We start from the raw sequence: 18,209 nt of genomic DNA, 5'->3' as shown, positions 1-18,209 counted from the left end.
GGTAACATGAGAAAAATCCTAGATGGCATTTGGCATAGGCATGAATTCTTAGATACAACACCAAAGGCACAATTCATGAAAATGTTAATTGATAACTTTAATTTTATTAAAATTAAAAATTTCTGCTCTTTAAAAGGCAATGCAAAAATGAGACAAGCTACATCTGATAAAACTTATTCAAAACACAATTCTTAAAACTCAACAACAAGAAAACAAATAATCTAGTTGAAAAATGGGAAAAAGTCCTTTACAGACACCTCACCAAAGAAGATATAAGGATGGCAAATAAGCATGTGAAAAGATGCCCAACATTATATGTCATTAGGGAAATGCAAGTTAAAACAACAGTGAGATTTCACTACACATCCATTAGAATGAGCAAAATTTAGAACAATGACAACATCAAATGTTGGTAAATATGTGGAAAAACAGAAACTTTCATTCATTGCTGATGGATACAGACAAGAGAAGAGTTTTAATACCCCATTTTGTAATACAGACATGAAATATCATCTCTGAGAATCAAGAGAAGTCAAAAGCAAAGGAAGGAGTGACTCTGGGAAAGAAAACAAGTTAACCATGGAAGAGCCCAAGAAGGAGCTCAAATGAGAAGGAAGGTGTGAGGGCAAATCTGAGTTAAGACTGGAAGGGGCTGATAGGGATAAAACAGGAAAGCTGGAAGAGTATTCAGTAGGGTCCTAGTGAATATGGGTGAATAATATGTTACTTTGAATCTTCAAACACTTTCTACAATATTATGTTCCATTTAAAGCATTTTAATCATGACTGCGAGTCTACATGCAAACACATTCTTCCATGTCCCTGTGAGATATAATTCTACCCTTAGCCAAGAGCTTAGCATTCCAGAAACTTAAACCATGATACAGAAATACAAATTCAATTCAACAACACCATCTGCATAACCAACTGTTCACCTCCCCTCCCATATTTCCTTATTTTTGTTCATGTATCGCATGTTCATAGGAAAAAAGAAATTATGAATGAAATGTTTTCTGCACTTTGAAGTCCTCTATTTCCTAACCCCAAAGTCATCCCCTACTGTTTTCTGACTGTTGTTTATGCCATATGGTGAAGTGGATTGAATGTCAGAATCAGAATTCAGGCATTTGTAACTTTTAGCAGTGTCTTTATCCTAAGATCAATCAAAGCACACACCAGAAAATCAGCACATGTGTCTGATGGTTTGCTAGGGTGGTCATGTTCAGTAAGCTCCATGACAATTGGCAGGTACTCACAAGCCACATCATAATTTCTCAGAGCCAGGCTCCCCCTTTTGTCTTATGCTTTTTTTCCAGAGGATTTGGCATCCTGTTCATTCATTCATTCATTTATTCATTCACAACTACATCATGCCTATTATATACTCAATCAATAACCAAAACCCACAAAACATACCTTTCAAGTATTATCAGTTTTCCCAAGGATTTTTTAAACTTTTTTCCCCCTCAGTCACTGAGAATGTAAAAGTATTAATTATAGGGCATTTGTAAGGACTAAATGAAATATGGCAAGTCAAAAACTTAAAACACAGACTGGCACATAGTAAGTACTCATTGCATATTTACTATCATAATGTGAAAAAACAGGATTCATGTATAAGCCGTGTTATGACCCACAACACCACTTTTATGAATATAACTAATTTAAGTACTTTTACATAATCGCCTCATTTATATTGGACACCCACATACACACATACACACACAAAGTGAGACAATTACCTAATAGACTAGAATGATATTATAGCCAATATAGATAATGGAATTTATTTTTTTAAGTGTAGTTTATTAAAACAAAACCCAATTGGCCTTTGATTATATCCACTAATCATTTCAGTCGACTACCGTGGCTATCAAAGTTGTAATTTGTTGCTTTGTTGCTAAAGTATTTTTTTAAATATAAAGTTTATAATTCAATGGAAATACAATAAGGCATACCAATAAAATCGGTAATAATTATTTAATTATATAAATCCTAAAATTAACTTAAAAATAATCAAACTACATTGTTTCCATTTGTGTTTTTGTGTTTTTTAAATTTTCATTTATTTTTAAATTACAATTGACTTTCAATATTATGTGAGTTTCAGGTATACAACATAGTGGGTAGACATTTATATAACTTAAAAAGTGATCCCTCTGATAAGTCTTGCACCCACCTGGCACCATACACAGTTATTACAATATCATTGACTCCCTGAGCTATACTTTACATCCCTGTGACTGTTTTGTAACTACCAATTTGTACTTCTTAATCTCTTCACATTTTCACCCAGTGCCCCAATCCCCTCCATTTCAATTTGTTCTTTATATCTATGGGTATGTTTCTGGGTTTTTTTGTTTGTTTGTTTTTAGATTCCACATATAAATGAAATTATATGATATTTGTCTTTGTCTGACTTACTTTACTTAGCATAATACAATCTAGGTCCATCCATGTTCTCATACATGGCAAGATTTCATTCTTTTATATGGCTGAGTAATATTTCATTGTAAATACGTACCACTTCTTCTTTATCCATTCATCTTCTGATTAGAGTATTTGATATATTTACATTTAAATTATTAATAGGTATGTAGTTGCCATTTTAATAATTGTTTTCTGATTGTTTTTGTAGCTCTCTGTTCCTTTTTTATTCTCTTGCTCTCTTTTCTTGTATGTTGATGATTTTCTGTATTGTTATGTTTGGGCTCCTTTCTCTTTATTTCTTTTATATCTCTTGTAGATTTTGGTTTGTGGTTGCCATGTGCTTCATATATTCCAGGCTATGTTTATATCAGTTTATTTTAAGTTGATGGTCGCTCAAGTTCAAACACATTCTAAAATCACTACCATTTTTACTCACCCCCTCCATGTTTATGTTTTTGTCATTTTTTACTTCTTTTGTGTGTGTGTGTGTGTGTGTGTGCATGCATACTCTAATTTACTGTTGTAATTACAGATGATTTTCCTACTTTTGCCTTTAACCTTTGTACTAGCTTTAGTGTTGGTTGATCCACTGCTTTTATTATATGTTTGCCTTTGTCAGTGAATTTTTTTTTTTCTTTGTGGTATTTTCTTATTTATATTTTTGTTTTCTTTTTTTCTCCTTTTTAATTAATTCTTTTTCTGGAGTTTTGTTCTGTTCTTTCATTTGGAATATGTTTCTTTTTTCCTCATTTTGGCTGCATCCTTGTGTTTGTTTCTCAGTATTAGGTATATCTGCTATGTCTCCCAGTTTTAACAGAGTGGCCTTATGTAGTAGGTGTCCTGTGGGCCCAGTGGCACAGTCTTCTCTGGTTAGGGGTGTTCCTTGTGTGGGTTGTGTGTGCCTTACTGCTATAGTTGAGTTTAGATTGCTGTCGGCACATCAGTGGGAGGGACTGACCTTAGGCTAACTGGCTGTGAGGACTGGCATGATTTTGGTGGACAAGCTGTTGTGTGGTTGCTGATCCCATGAAATGGGATTCACTTTAGCAGGGCTCTGGTGCCTGCCAAGTCCATTCTTTGGGTGTGTCATTTGTGGCACTAATTACATGGTGCTCTGGTGTGGTCTGAAGGCTGCCACCATGTGTGTTGATTCCAGGGATTCTTGAGAAGGGCTCTGGTACAAACAAAAGTCAACTGCTGCGTATCTATCCTGGGGACACTTGGTAGAAGTTACAAAGTGATCTGCAGTTTAGAGCTGCCTTTGCCAGGCTTGGAGGTCCCTGGGAGTGGCTCTGAAATCTAAGGCCAGCTGCCATCAGTGCCGGATTTAGGGCCAATTAGCAAGAGGTATAGGGTACGTGTTGCTTGTTTGGGGTTTGTGGACCTTTGAAAGATTTTAGGAAAGTCTGCAGCGTTGGCCCAGGCCTGCTGCTTGTGGAAACTGGCTTCTGAAAGAGGTTTGGGCTGGCAGGTGAATAGGATGGGGCGGGATCTCAGAATTGTCAGGATGGTGTGAGAGAAGTGTTAGCCAAGTTAATGGAAAGTCAGATTTGGCGCCCACTTGCACCTGCTGGCTGTGTGAGAGTAGGGCTCAATGAAGGAACAATGGCACCTGCCAGTACTTTAGTCCCAGAGAGAGCTGCCCCTCCAGTCTTTGTCCTGAAGCCATACAATTCAGTTCCTCCTCATACGTCCCTGGTGCTTTTTGAGCTGTTGCCCCTTCTCTGGAACTTAGGGCACGTGTTTGTGAGTGAATCTGTGCTCAGGCCCTTTAAGAGGACACCTGGGACTTCAACAGCTCTCTGTCTCACTCAGATTCAGTCCCTGCTGATTTTCACAGCCAGAAGTTGTGGGGACTCCTTGCTGTTCAGTGGATCCTCCGCAGGCAAGATATCCCTCTTGACTCTTAACTGCCACAAGTGGGTGTGGGACCCGCCTGTTTAGGTCTCTGCCCCTCCTACCAGTTTTTACATGCTTCTTATTTATATTCTTAGTTGTAGGAGTTCTGTTGTTCAGATGATCTTTAGGTTGTTCTCAGGATCTTTATATAATTTAGTTGTAATTTGATGTGGCTGTGGGAGGAGGCAAGCACAGTGTTTACATATTCCACTATCTTGATAGGGGGTCCTCAAACTACATTGCCAAAGAAACTTTGAAAGACAACATTAAATCTGGTTCTCTGACCCATGCCAAGTAGATATCCTGAAGGATAAAGAATTTAAATACCTCATAACTTTGCTCCCTCTGTATCTGATTGAGAACATCATGTCCTCAAAGCAGTATGCCATAATTTATTTTGTGCATGATGGCTAATTTTCCCTTTTGTTGTCCCAGATAATTGCTATAGAATACCTGTGCTTCATTATGGTCCTCCAAAAAGTATATTTTTTTCTTCTATTTTGATTAGTTCTTTTTCTGGAGTTTTTTTTTTTTCTTTCATTTGAGACATGTTTCTTTGTCTCCTCATTTTGGCTGTCTCCCTGTGTTTCTTTTTTTTCAATTTGCTGCATCGCTGTGTTTGCAGTACTTTAGTCCTGAAATACACACACACACACACACACACACGCACACACACAGGCGCACACACACACGCACACATATATACATGTATATATGTGTATATGTATATGTATATATACACACACACATATAGTGCAATTTATTTCATTTTAAATGTCATTAATGTCACAAACTAAGCTTCAAAATTTCTGGAGCTATCTGGCAAATTAATTGGGAGAAATTGGAAAAGTGAAATTGCATGAGGGTTCGTGGTTTTAAGAATGTGGAGTTTGTCAGCAAATACCTAAGTGATGGAGGGGAGAGAGAAGTTATCTATGTGGACTAGGGTCAGAGGCCTATGGAGCGAAGGGCTGCAGCAAAAACTGAAGGAGCTGTTTTTAAGTACTCTCACAGACAATAGAGGTGCAAGCAGCACTGCTTATATCCCTAGGCAAAAAGTGAAGCATCTTATATTTGTTTCTGCCTAGAAAATAGGTATAATATATCAAAGATCTTCATACATTAGTGTTTTCCAGGTGAGCACCAACAAGAGCCCTAATTCGCCTTCAAATGGCATATTAGGCAAGGTGATCATTGTGGAGCTAATGAGTCATGGCAGGTGGTATGGGTTAAACTGTGTTCTCCCAAAATTCATATGCTGAAGCCCTAATCCCCAGTATCTCAGAATGTGACTGTATTTAGAGATAGGGCCTTTAAAAAGGTAATTCTATTAAAATGAGTCCATTAGGGTGGGCCCTAATTCAACCTGACTGGTGTCCTTATGCAAAGAGGAAATTTAGACACGTCAAACAGACACCATGCACAGAGAAAGATTACATGAGAAAGCAACAAGAAGGCAGCTATCTGCAAGTCAAGGAGAGAGGCCTTAGAAGAAACCAAATCTGCTGACACCTTGATCTTGTATTTCTACTCTCGAAAACTGTGAGAAAATAAAAATTTATGTTGTTTAGGCCACTCTGTCTGGCACTTTGTTAAGGGAGCCCCAGCAAATAAATACAGCAGGAATCAAAAGCATAGAGACTAACTGCAGTTGACAGATTGGTTTAGAAACATACATAAAACAAACCTTGGGAGCATTCAGACCTAAGTGAGAGAGGGCTGAGGCTCAGGAATTCCTGGACTGAACAGGTAAATAGGACAATGCCAAGAACATTTAGATTATTATTTTGAATGTAATCATTTGTAAATATAGCTACTAACATGTAATGAACTATGGAGAAGCACATATCACAGGGGTTAAAAACATGCAACCAAGAACCAGACTTCTCAGATTTTAATTCTGGTTTTATGCTTAATTCTGGGTAGTTAGTTAACATTTCTGCGCCTCACTTTCTTCATCAGTGGAGATAACAAGGCCAACCTCAGAGAGTTTTAGTAAGGTTTAAATGAATTTATATCAATCTATCATCAACTTATCAATCATATTAAACTGTAGGGATACAGCAATATAAATATATATATACATATATAACCGTTAGCTATCATTACTTTTATTATTATCATTATAGGCAGACACTAGTCAAAATATCAAATCAATCATCACAAAAATTCTTAGGTGACTGCAACATGATGAGGTAAATTTAGTTACTCATAAATAACACCATTAGTAAGTAGTGGACCCAAGATTTGATCTTAAGCATTATGGACCCATAGATTATTATGCTCTATAAACAAAACCTTATTTACAAAGCATTACAATAATGCTAAATAAATCACAAAACAGTAAGTATATTTATGTTTATAAGATTTACATTATCCCATGTGACTTACCCAAGTGACAAATTTACAATTAAAAAAATATTTATTTTACCACTGCAGTCTGAGAAGTAGAGAATGGTACTGTTTAGACAGTATGTTGAAGCAATAAGCCTCTCTTTTTTCCAATGACATATTATCTATTAATAATAAGTAATTAAGGGAAACATTCAATAATAAACACTTGATTGAGGTAATCCAAAAATAAACAGCTGTTTAGAATATATTCAGAATGGCTTTGCCATATGCATTTTTTAATTTTTTCCATATTTTTGATTCTTAAAAATTTATGTAAGAAGTAGAAATATTTGAATCACAGATTGAACAATGCATTCTAAAAGAAATACTGATTACATTGTTCCCGTACACAAGTTCTTGAATTCACAAAGAAGCTGTTACATTTGATGAAAGCGGGCATGTTATACTTCCTCTGATGTGCATGCACATGGACTGAGAAATACTTCCTCATTTTCTTTAAGTACAAAGTCATACTTGCAGAGCGGTGGTCTGTGAAAGAAGTAAAGAGAAAGAAAAAAAAACTATCAGTAGAACAGCAAAGTTCCTTTTCTTCTCATAAGTATTAGAATATTTTATGTCAGTAACTAACTAGTTATCCAAATACAGAAAGCTGGAACAAACCTATGTGATCATTTCAACTCCATCTCATTGGGCTATGTTGGAATGAAGTAGGCACAACGTTTATGAAAAAAACAAAAACTCCCTGTGTTTCAACTTCTCTCTTTGCTACTTCATTGAAATACTTAAAATGTATGAGAGATATTGCTGCATACGGAAAGAATTGAAACCTGAACTCAATTGAATGGCTAGGCCACTTCTTCTACCATTGGTAGTCACCATGTAAGAGCTGAGCTGAATTGCAGAGACAAATTTTGCCAAAATAATTTAATCAATTCTCTTTGTCACCCACTAAAATGGAAATAACAATGTGTAAAGTATTCTATATCTTGGAGTGATTGTATAGTTAGTATTCAAAGATTTCTGAGAAGTCAAGTCACTGTGGTGAATCAGGCATTTTGTCTAGTTATTTATCTTTCTGTTAATGTCTTGAAAACCTTTTAAAAAGCAAGTTAACTATAATAAGAAAAGATTGGTAAAAGTTAAGGAAAGAAGCTAAAGAAAAAAATGGTAGTACTAAAGAAATTTCCTGTATAGGCAATAGTAACTTAGGGAAAAAGGGGTAATTCAACTGCACAGTTGCTGGTAGTTCATCTTCGTCATATGCACTGATCTAGTTCAAGAGACACATTGCTCCAGTCTTCCTCTAGCTTGATTAAGACATTATTGAACAAGTTTTTAAAAACTTCAACAGAATTTTTAGGTTAAATTGTTCAATTTTTAAATAAACCAATTTTATATTTCTGCTAATATATTTGCAAGTAATAAAATGAATTCATCTTAATTATAAAAGCTGATATAAAATACTACAGTATTTTGCATTTGAAATAATAAAGGTATCTTAGAATTTTAATGTTACAATAGCAGTATATGTAAAATGATAGTACTTGAATCTTATAAGATTTTTTAGATGTTAGCAAAAGTAGCTTTTTATTAAGTTATCAGAAATAAGAATATAATTGAAAAATCAGATATCATCCTTTCTTTGTTATTAAGAACTAAGTGAAGGAATGACTTTATCACTTTCTTGCCGAAATTTATATATACTTATATCGATTATTTATCCTGCTACATCCCTTATTTACTGAATGTACCTTCAGTGCTCTGGACCTCCCTGATCCATCTCATTTTTAAGTTTTTATAGTAAAGGACCTGTATCATTAAACTTATTAATAAATAAGTTACCTGAGCCATAAGTAATTCTTCTATTCATATATTTATAATATGACAATAAGGTAAGTGTATTTTTATTTCTTTTTCTACAATAAAGTAAAAGCTTTCAATCCTGTTACCACTGAATACCTTTGATCAGTAATACAGTAAATGCATATTTTTAATTAAATATTTCCCATTATAAAAAGCCTCTGAAAGCATTACAAAATTTAGACAGGTTAATAATGCCTATCAAAGTTAAACTTCACCAACACAAATTAGAAAAATTAATTTTCTTTGTTTTTATATTGTGAAAAGCCTACTAGTTTAATTGCCATGACTCAAATTTTGATATTATTTATTCTGTGTTCCTTCTCCCCAGGAAACAAAACTATTTTAAAAACTATAATTTAAAAGAAAACTTGTGATATACGTTAAACTATCATGGAAAGAAGAATATTATTTTTTTTTAAATTTCAAATAGAGCACTAAATATTGCATTTTTAATGCATTGCTTACTACAAATTAGCACAAACACATTACACTGATAAAGAATAAACTTTAATAAAATAATAGAAGAAATCCAATAATTATAAATCTCTCTAAAAATCAAATCAAATTATTTTTTACATTTTAATCCTCTATGCCAAATTACAAGATGTATATGTGCTCCCTTATTTGAACATTCTCCCTATGGCTTTGTACAAAATATCACATCTACGAATCTAATATTCTTTTAAAAAGTTACTTAGGATAAAGTTTCCAGCACCAACACAGGGGCTTATACCCACCTGCCAGATAGGAAAAACCAATAACTCACAGGTCACTGGTAAAATGAATAGAAGGCTCTTGCCTCAGGAATAGGAGCAACTAACTCCAAACTGAGCACTACTCCAGCCCTGCCTAATAAATCTTGAAAGCACGACCTGAAAGAATCAACTTGTTTGTAAGTAACTTAATAGCATCTTGAGAATAAACCTGAAAATATTTATAGTAATAAAATAGTATAAAGTACCCAATGTGACAAAATTCACAATGTCTGACATCTAATCAAGTATTACAAGCATGTAAAGAAGCAGAAAAATGGACCCATATAAGGGTCAATCAATTGAAACCAACCCAGAGGTAGCACAGATATAAGAATCTGTCAAGAACATTAAAATAGTTTTATAACTGTATTCCATGTATTCAAATAGTTCAGTAGAGACATGAGAGATTTAAAAAATCAGACTTCCAGAAGTGAAAACTACAATGTCTGATATGAAAAAATACCCTGGATGATATTAATATCAGATTAGACATTACAGAAGAAAAGAATAGTGACTTTGAAGACATAGAAACAGAAGCTCATAAACCCCAAAAATGTCAACAAACTCCAAACATAGAAGGTATGAAGAAAATTACAAATTGTATACTAATCAAACTGTTTAAAATCAGTGATGAGAAATATCAGCCAGAGAAAAAAGGCATATCTTCTTTACAGGAATAAAGGAAGGATAGTAACAGGTTTCTTGTTAGGAACAATGTATAAGAGAAGGCAGTACAGCATCATCTTTAAAGTACTGAAAGTAAACAAACCAATAAACAAAAACCTGTCAAAATAGAATTCTAGAACCAGATAAATTATCTTTCAAATTGAAGCATCATAAAACCTTTTCACATTCACAAGTCTGAAAGAATTCACAACCAGCAGACCCACACTACAAAAAAATCTTTAAAAAACTCCTTTAGTCAGAAGGTATATTATACCACATGAAATTATGCATCTACATAAGGGGTAGAAGTACACCAGAAATGGTAACTATATAATTTTACCATTATAACCATATAAGTATTCTTAATTATTTATAACTCTTTAATAGGTGACTCTTTAGACAAAAAATAATACATTGTATTATAGAGTTTTTAGCATATGTACAAGCAAATTATATGCCAACAACAGTACAAAAGCTAGAATGGAAGAAATGGAATTATGTTACTATATGGTTTTCATGTTATAAAATTCACTTGAGGGTGACTGTAATTAAAGATTATAATATAATCCCCAAAACTTTTAATTTTAAAAAAGTTATAGATAATAAGTACATAAAAAAGATAAAATGAAAGCATAAGACTACTCAATTTATCCCAAAGAAGGCAGAAAATTAGAAAAATGGGAACAAAGAACAGACGGGGCAAATAGAAAACAAAATAGCAAGATGATAAATTTTAACCCAACCATATTAATAATCATATTAAAATAAAAGATGTAAATACCCTCAACTAAATGGCAGAGACAATCAACACCATTTGTCATTTTAGAAATACAAATTGAAAATACAATGAAATACCTCTACACACCTATTAGAATAATGAAAATTAAAACCAAACAACAAAACTGGTGAAAGTATAGCTTTCAGTGCAAGAGTGCAATGGAACTCTGAATGCCTGTAGGAATGCAAAATGTACAATCACTTTGGAAAGCAGTCTGACAGTTTCTTATAAAGTTAAACATACACTTACAATATGACCTGGAAATCTCACCTATAGGTATTTATTCAAGAGATATGAAAACTTATATTCACATGAAAACCTTCATGCAAATGTCGGCTTTATTCATAGACTATCAAAAACTGTGAATAAACCGTATGTCCCCCAACTGGTGAATGGATAAACAAACTGTTACATCCACACAATAGAATATCGTTCATCTATAACATCCTATTGATATAAGCCACAACATGGATGAATTTTAAATGTATGAAGCTAAGTGAAAGAAGTCATACTTAAAAGGCTACATACTATATGATTCCACTTATATAATGTTTTGGAAAAGGCAAAACTAGGTACAGTGGTTGCCAGGGAGTAGGAGTGGGGAATGGAGTTGAAAATAAAGGGGCAGCATAAGGCAGTTTCTGTGATTGATAGATACGTTCTGTCTCTTGGTTCTGTCTCTCGGTGGTTACATGTCTCTATGAATTTACCAAAACTCATAGAACTGTATGCCAAAAAAGAGTATGTTTTACTGCTAAGCTTTTAAAAGTAGCTGTCATACAACTTTTTTTCAGGAAGGCATACCAGGTTGCCTCCACTATGATTCCTCTCAGTCCTTAAATTCAAAGGCTCTGCTCTAACTGGAAAAAACTGGAGGGAGAACTATGTTGTAGTCTCTATCACAGTTTGTTACAGAAAGACAATTACTGGTTGAGTGCTTACACAGTTTAATATGGACCATAAGGCATTGCATTTTTATAACTCACATTCCTAACAATTTGGCAGTGCTAATTCTCATTAATTGCACATTATCTGTATGGACAGATCTAAATAGGAAAAGCAACTAAATGGTTATGACAATTATCCAGGTAATGACATTGAAAGCATACATTTCATCCAAGTATCTGTTAGTATCCTCAGCCAGCAAGGAAAGTTGAGTTTTGCTAAATATCCACAAAATGTATTTTAGTTCCTTTTTTTCCTGAGTAGAAAAAAAAATTACATCTAAATTTTGTAAATTTAGTAAATTTTCATAGTCTACCCACTATCTAGATTTCAAATAAAAATTAAAATTACATGTATGTTTATTTTTGCTCTGTAGCATACCTCTATGACTTCACTCTATTTCTTAATTAATGAATGAGTTTTATATAATATTTGCTTCTCTATGTAAAACATAATGAAGATAATGAGTCAAATATGACAGTGGTCACATCTGTCTGCCTTCCCTTGCCCATTATAATAAGTCACTTAAAAAAGAGAAATGCACGGAGACAGCAATGGCTATCTGTGTGCAGGCTCACCAACATTCTGTATAAAGGTGTGAACATCATGTGGTGAGGTGAAAGATTTGAAAATATTCTTGAAAAGTGCATACACAGTCAGTGTTTATGATAAGTAAACACTGGGAAACAAATGAAGTACCCAAAAATAAAGGAAAAATTAAGCTGAATATTCTACAAAAGATGGAATATAATGGCAGCCATCACTTATGGTTAGAAAGAGAAAATCGCTTATAACCAGATCCATGATGTTGCACAGCTTCAAGTACACTATGTTTATATTGTTATCTATGTGAACAGTGAGCCTTGAAGCTATTGCAGTGAAGAAAATGCATGATTCTTCACAGATTTGAATGATAAGAGGAGTATCTAGCCCTGACATTGCCCATATATGCATTGAGTAGATTCTTGGTTCCTTTTCCTGTCCACATGTATGGAATTAAATTTCTCTTTCTCATCTTAAGTTTGAGTGCTGTTGTTTTGTGTACGGAGATTCTAGCTAAATTTCTGGTGTCTGGTCAAGACTTACATTACATGCTTTTCCCATACTGTGGAGAAAACTGTTTCTCTTTTCAGGTATGATATATGGGTGAGAAGACCTTATTCCTGGACAATAACGAACTCTTCACATCTAAATTCCAGAAACAGAGAATGTAAAACTACAACCTCTAAATTTCTCTGTCCAAACTCACCTTCCTTATTCTCAGAGAGGCATTCATGGAAGAGAATAAGAGAATTTGATTGTGTAACAACCCTGGCCTCTTTCAAATCTAGCTTTTGGTAACTATAAAAATACAGTTCACCTTTAAACATGTGGGGGCTTGGGTACAGACCTCCCTGCATAGTTGAAACTTTGTATATAACTTTTGACTCCCCCAAAACTTAACTGCTAATAGCTTACTTTTGACCGGAAGGCTTACTGATAACATAAACAGTCTATTAACACATATTTTGCATGTTATATGTATTACATACTGTATTCTTATATTAAAGTAAGCTAGAGAAAATAGAATAATAGAAAAATCATAAAGGGAAAGAAAATATGTACATATTATGCATTCATGACATACCTAACTTTTAAAAACTTGGTATTGCTAGGCTGTGTGGTTCGTCTGAGAGGTTTTTCAAATCATCGCAAATCTTTAAAAATTTTTCCAATATATTTATTTTAAAAAACCCATGTATAAGTGGATCTATGCAGTTCAAATCTTTAGTTCTTCAAACAGTTAGGCCTCCTAACTGTCCTCACTCTCTCTCTCTCTCTCTCTCTCTCTCTCTCTCTCTCTCTCTCTGACATATTTTGTCAGGGAAGGATGTTGCTAATATTCTTAACTGAAAATGTCCATATATTTTGGTATTTTTGTAAGTATTTCAATCAAAGGAAAAGTGAAATTACCCCTAGATTTCTTTTCATTATAATGATATCTTACTTACTGACCTTTGAATGACTAAATATTCATATACCAAAAGTTACAAAATAACTTACCCTTCAAAGAGTTTTCCCAGTTCTCCTATTGATATAAACCTCACCTAAATGAATATTCTTATTATTATTTTTATTCTCCAAAAATTCTTACTTACTAAGTTCAACATTCATGGAAAGGACAATTAGAAAGTCAAATATATAAATACAGGAACATAAAGAGAAATAAAGATGAAATGCTGCAATCAACTAAAGAAGAGAGATTTCTAGCAATCTATAAAACCCATTGCTCTGAGCTCTCAGTTATTGCTCACTGTTGGAACAACTCACATACCCAAACTGACAGCTGATCAACTCATTAAAGAGATCATAGTGGTTCTTAGTGCTTTCACAGGGTGTTTTGTGGAAATATGAATTCTGCTATGGTGAACATGTACATCAATACCATGAGGACAAGGATAGTGGGAAAACCTCTTTGGTTGTGAGGACATGAAACTAAGAAGAACATATTAAATAGGCTAAAAACAAACAACAAAAAAGTTCTGTTATAGCCTATCGTCTTTAAGAAAATGGTCCCTACACAGTAATGACGGTGTCACATTTTTTTGGAATGGAAATATTTGTGATATAGACAGGCAACTGTAAAATTAAAATGTAGAGTCAGATTCTCCTCCTGCTGTTATGTATATGTGCTAGAGCCTCGCTCCTGTCAGTATATTCCTGGGGTTGAATCTCCAGTGATCTGTAGAATCTTAGATACAGCAGTTGAAAATGGAATTTATTTTTCTTTTCAACTAAAGGGTAATAAAATTGGGTAAAATAAGAAATCATTAAAAGTCATCATCTCTATCTATCTTCTGAGACCACATATCTCATTATGAAGTTTTCAGCTATTGAACCTCATCTAAAGGATTGTACAAAAGGACTCTGAACCACTATGTAAATATATATACATGTATATATAAGAAATTATCATTATTGTATTATTATATAAGAAATTATGATAAACTTCTAAGTCAGTAATTTGTCTTACTTTTTTCATTTTTTGTTATGTCTTATAAAGTAATTGTGTGTGTTTATTTTCCTTGCTTGGGTAATGTGATTCCAAATGAATCTCATCCAAACCCTCCCCAAAATGCATTTTGTACCTTTTAAATGACTAATAAAATATAATTTGAAATACACAACAAACAGATATTTGAGTACACAAATTCTTAAAAACCATTCCTATGCAAAATAATATTTTTAAGTTTAAAAGACAACATATTGATATAAAAATTTAGTTTTCTTACCTTTCTGGATATGTAAGTGATTTTAGCATGAGACGCTGGATGCTGTATTTGCATGTGGAACACTGCTGATTTGAGCTCTGATAATATGCCAAACCAATACGTGAAATATTTACATCATTTAAAAATTGAGCAAGAATCTTGACTTCTTGACGTTTATAAAATGATTTGTTCTTCCTAAAAAGAAAATTTGGTATACTCAGCCTATTAGCAATTTGAAATATAATTAAACTCTAAAATCAATCTTAACAATATAGAGAGGCCAAGCTTACAGAAAAAAAGACCAAACAATAAATATTTGTTACTTATTAAAATAATTTAAACAGTTTTGTTTAAAACAAAATAAGATAATATTTGTGCCTCCATATATAATATTTTGGGAATATTTTTGGGGAAAAAAAAGTGGGACATCTTATCTTTCTGACTAGATGTTTAGATTGTTCATTTGTCTGAAATTAGAGAAGTCATGGTATGCTTCTTTTTTTTAGATCCCTAAACAACTATCGCAGTTCCTTAAATAGACTGGGTACGCAAATAGTAATCCTTTGTTCTGTGCCACTTTGTCAAATATTTGTGAATTAAAGGAATGATTATAAAAGGCTGAGATTTAAGAGAAAAAAAGTAAAGGTAGTATTTAATAAGTACAATTTTCTGAGCATTCACAATGTACCCAGAACTGATCCACTCCAACGATTTCAAATGCCATCTGTTTGCTTTTAATGATTAAATCTCTGCCTCCAACTGAGCTCTGTTTGCTGAGATCCAGACATATATATCCACTGTTATTCACCATGTCTATTCGGATATCTCAAGAATGCTTAAAGCTCAGTAGGTTCAAATCTAAATAGCATCTTCCCTAAGACTTGTCTCTCACCAAAACAAACAAACAAACAAACACCCCTAAAATTTACAAATTTCCTTACCATTTTAAATGGTGGCACCACCTTTGCTAAAGACAGACAGCTATGATTCACCTTTAATATTATCCTCTTTTTCAATCCCCACATCTGATCTATCATAAATTTCTACTAACTTTACTTATGAAATATCTTGAATCTGCTTTGAATTCATCCTTATATTTCCATCTCCATTGGAAACACTATCCTAGGACATCATTTTTTCTTGCCCATATTTTCTAGCAACCGCACCATGTCTTTTTCTCCAATCCACTGTGGTCAAATTGTTTTTCCAAAATAAAAATCCAATCTTGGCCCCAACCAGATTGCCTCAACGAAAACACTTCAGTGGTTTTCATCTGCCCAGTGAATAAAATATAATTCCTGAAATATGTCCTACAAGTTCTAGTTCCTACAAAAAAAAATTGGTGACTCTATTTCTCTCATCTCTTCTTATATTCCTGACTCTATTCTCATACATAATGTACTTCCTTTAGTTCCTGAAATTGACTATGTTCTCTTGTCTTCAGTATCTTTGTCTGTGTTGGCCTCTACCTGGAATACGGCAAAGGAAACTAAATCCAGCTCATCACTTAGGTCTCAATTAACATAAAATGTCCTTAAAGAAACTTTTAGTGACCATCCTCCTAACTAATTCACATCCTTAATTTTATGTTTCCTTACACACTATAATTTGCATCAAAAACTAGACAGATTTTATTTACATATTTTTATAATTATTTGATTACCTTTATATCTTTCATTAGACTAAGTTTAATGAGGGTAGAATCATGTCTGTTCTCATCACAGTATCCTCAGCACTTATACAGTGTCTAGCTTAATGTAGATAGTCATTAAAATGTGTTTGAATAGAGAAATGACAATATTTTATTTGCATTATATATTTATAAAGTCTATCTGCTACACTAGACAAATTATGTAAAAACAGAAATCTGATTTGTCCAAAATTTTATCCCCTAGTTTTAGTGCAGTTTCTGGCCTACAGAAGCTCTCAAGAATTTTTACTGCATGATTAACTTCATTCCTCTCCATGTATCTCCTAGCTCAGCAAATGGCACCATAAACAGTCATCAAGCTTAAAATTTGAAGTCACTCTAGATTTTTTTTTATCCTTATTGAAGCTTTATTTCCTTTGATAATTAAGTGGATTAGTCAAACTCCTTGACATCCTAAAAACCCACTTCCACTTACTTGGTTCATGCTCACATCTTCTTTCATATCAATTATTACAATAGCCTCCTCTCTGGACTTGTTCCTCTCTAATCTCCTCAGTACTCATCTATCTAAAACTTATTCTAACCCGGATATCCAATATTGGTGCCCCTTGTTTAAAAATTCTATATTAGCATATTAATATATTTTGCATCATGTTATAATGTGTAAGTGATTTCTGATGACTGAGAGAATTGATCATGCTATAGCATTTATATAAAATAAGTATGCAGAATACATTTGCAATAAGATGCTAATATTGTTAAATAAAAAAATAATGGGGCACAGGGGCACACACAAGGAGAAGTTATAGGAAGAAAAAGAGAAGGTGGAGGAGGAAAAAAAGAGGAGGAATGTTTAGAAACCAAATGGTAACTGTGACTATCCCTAGATGATGTAATTATAGATGATTCTCATTTTCTACTGTATAATATGACACATCTTTTGCAGCAAGCAACCATTCCTATTTTAATCTTAGAAAGCTAAATAAGAGATCACTTAAAAGTTTCTGACTTCCCTGGCACCTAAAACAGTTTAAATCCCACAACATGACTAAATTTATTAGCAAAGAATTATTAGTAGAAACATAAAGCCATCAGCCAGGCTTAGATGGACAGATTTGCCATGGTTATGTCTTCCATATTTTACAACCCTTTCTGAAAAATGCACTAATTCAAGTATTTGAATAAAATGAATAAATATTTTATGGTGCTCTGCATAGACCATGATGTTTGTAAAGGAAATCAAGACTCACAATTCCTTTGCCTTCTGAACAATTTTGGAACAACTGGTCTAGGACTGCAGTCTGTGTGCAATTACTGAAATCAGGTACTTTCCTATCTCCATGCCTTTGAAATAGTCCTGGATAGAAAATGTACACTATTTGGATTATCTTCCAAAGTGGATGCTCAAGAAAATATACATTTAATTTATAAAAGAAAAAAATACTAAATTATACTTACTCATAGAGCCTTGGCTTTTCAATCACTCCAAGATGGTTTAATAATTTAAAGGTAATATAGCCATCCTTCATAGTGTTATTCAAAACAATTATACTGAGAACAAAATAATAGGCTGCAAAACAAAAATACAGAATGCAACTCATATTTTAAAAAATTTG

At 33.4% G+C, this 18,209-nt stretch overlaps 1 protein-coding gene across 4 annotated transcripts in view; it reads right to left on the bottom strand.

Moving 5' to 3' along the window:
- Positions 1-6,949: 6,949 nt before the first annotated feature.
- Positions 6,950-18,209, bottom strand: part of LIPI (lipase I) — a 51,937-nt gene continuing 40,677 nt past the window's right edge. For 3 of the 4 annotated variants that reach the window (XM_011374269.1, XM_011374270.1, XM_011374271.1), the window contains 2 exons: positions 14,964-15,137; positions 6,950-7,212 (listed from right to left, as the gene is read on the bottom strand). In XM_011374269.1, the coding sequence (XP_011372571.1) occupies positions 7,125-7,212; positions 14,964-15,137 (262 nt within the window). In that variant the 3' untranslated portion in view covers positions 6,950-7,124. The remainder of the gene's footprint in view (positions 7,213-14,963; positions 15,138-18,209) is intronic. The other variant, XM_011374272.1, reaches the window with a different exon arrangement.

Source organism: Pteropus vampyrus, unplaced genomic scaffold (assembly GCF_000151845.1).
Source record: "Pteropus vampyrus isolate Shadow unplaced genomic scaffold, Pvam_2.0 Scaffold242, whole genome shotgun sequence".
Taxonomy (NCBI): domain Eukaryota; kingdom Metazoa; phylum Chordata; class Mammalia; order Chiroptera; family Pteropodidae; genus Pteropus; species Pteropus vampyrus.
This window is presented reverse-complemented; position numbering and strand designations above follow the sequence as displayed.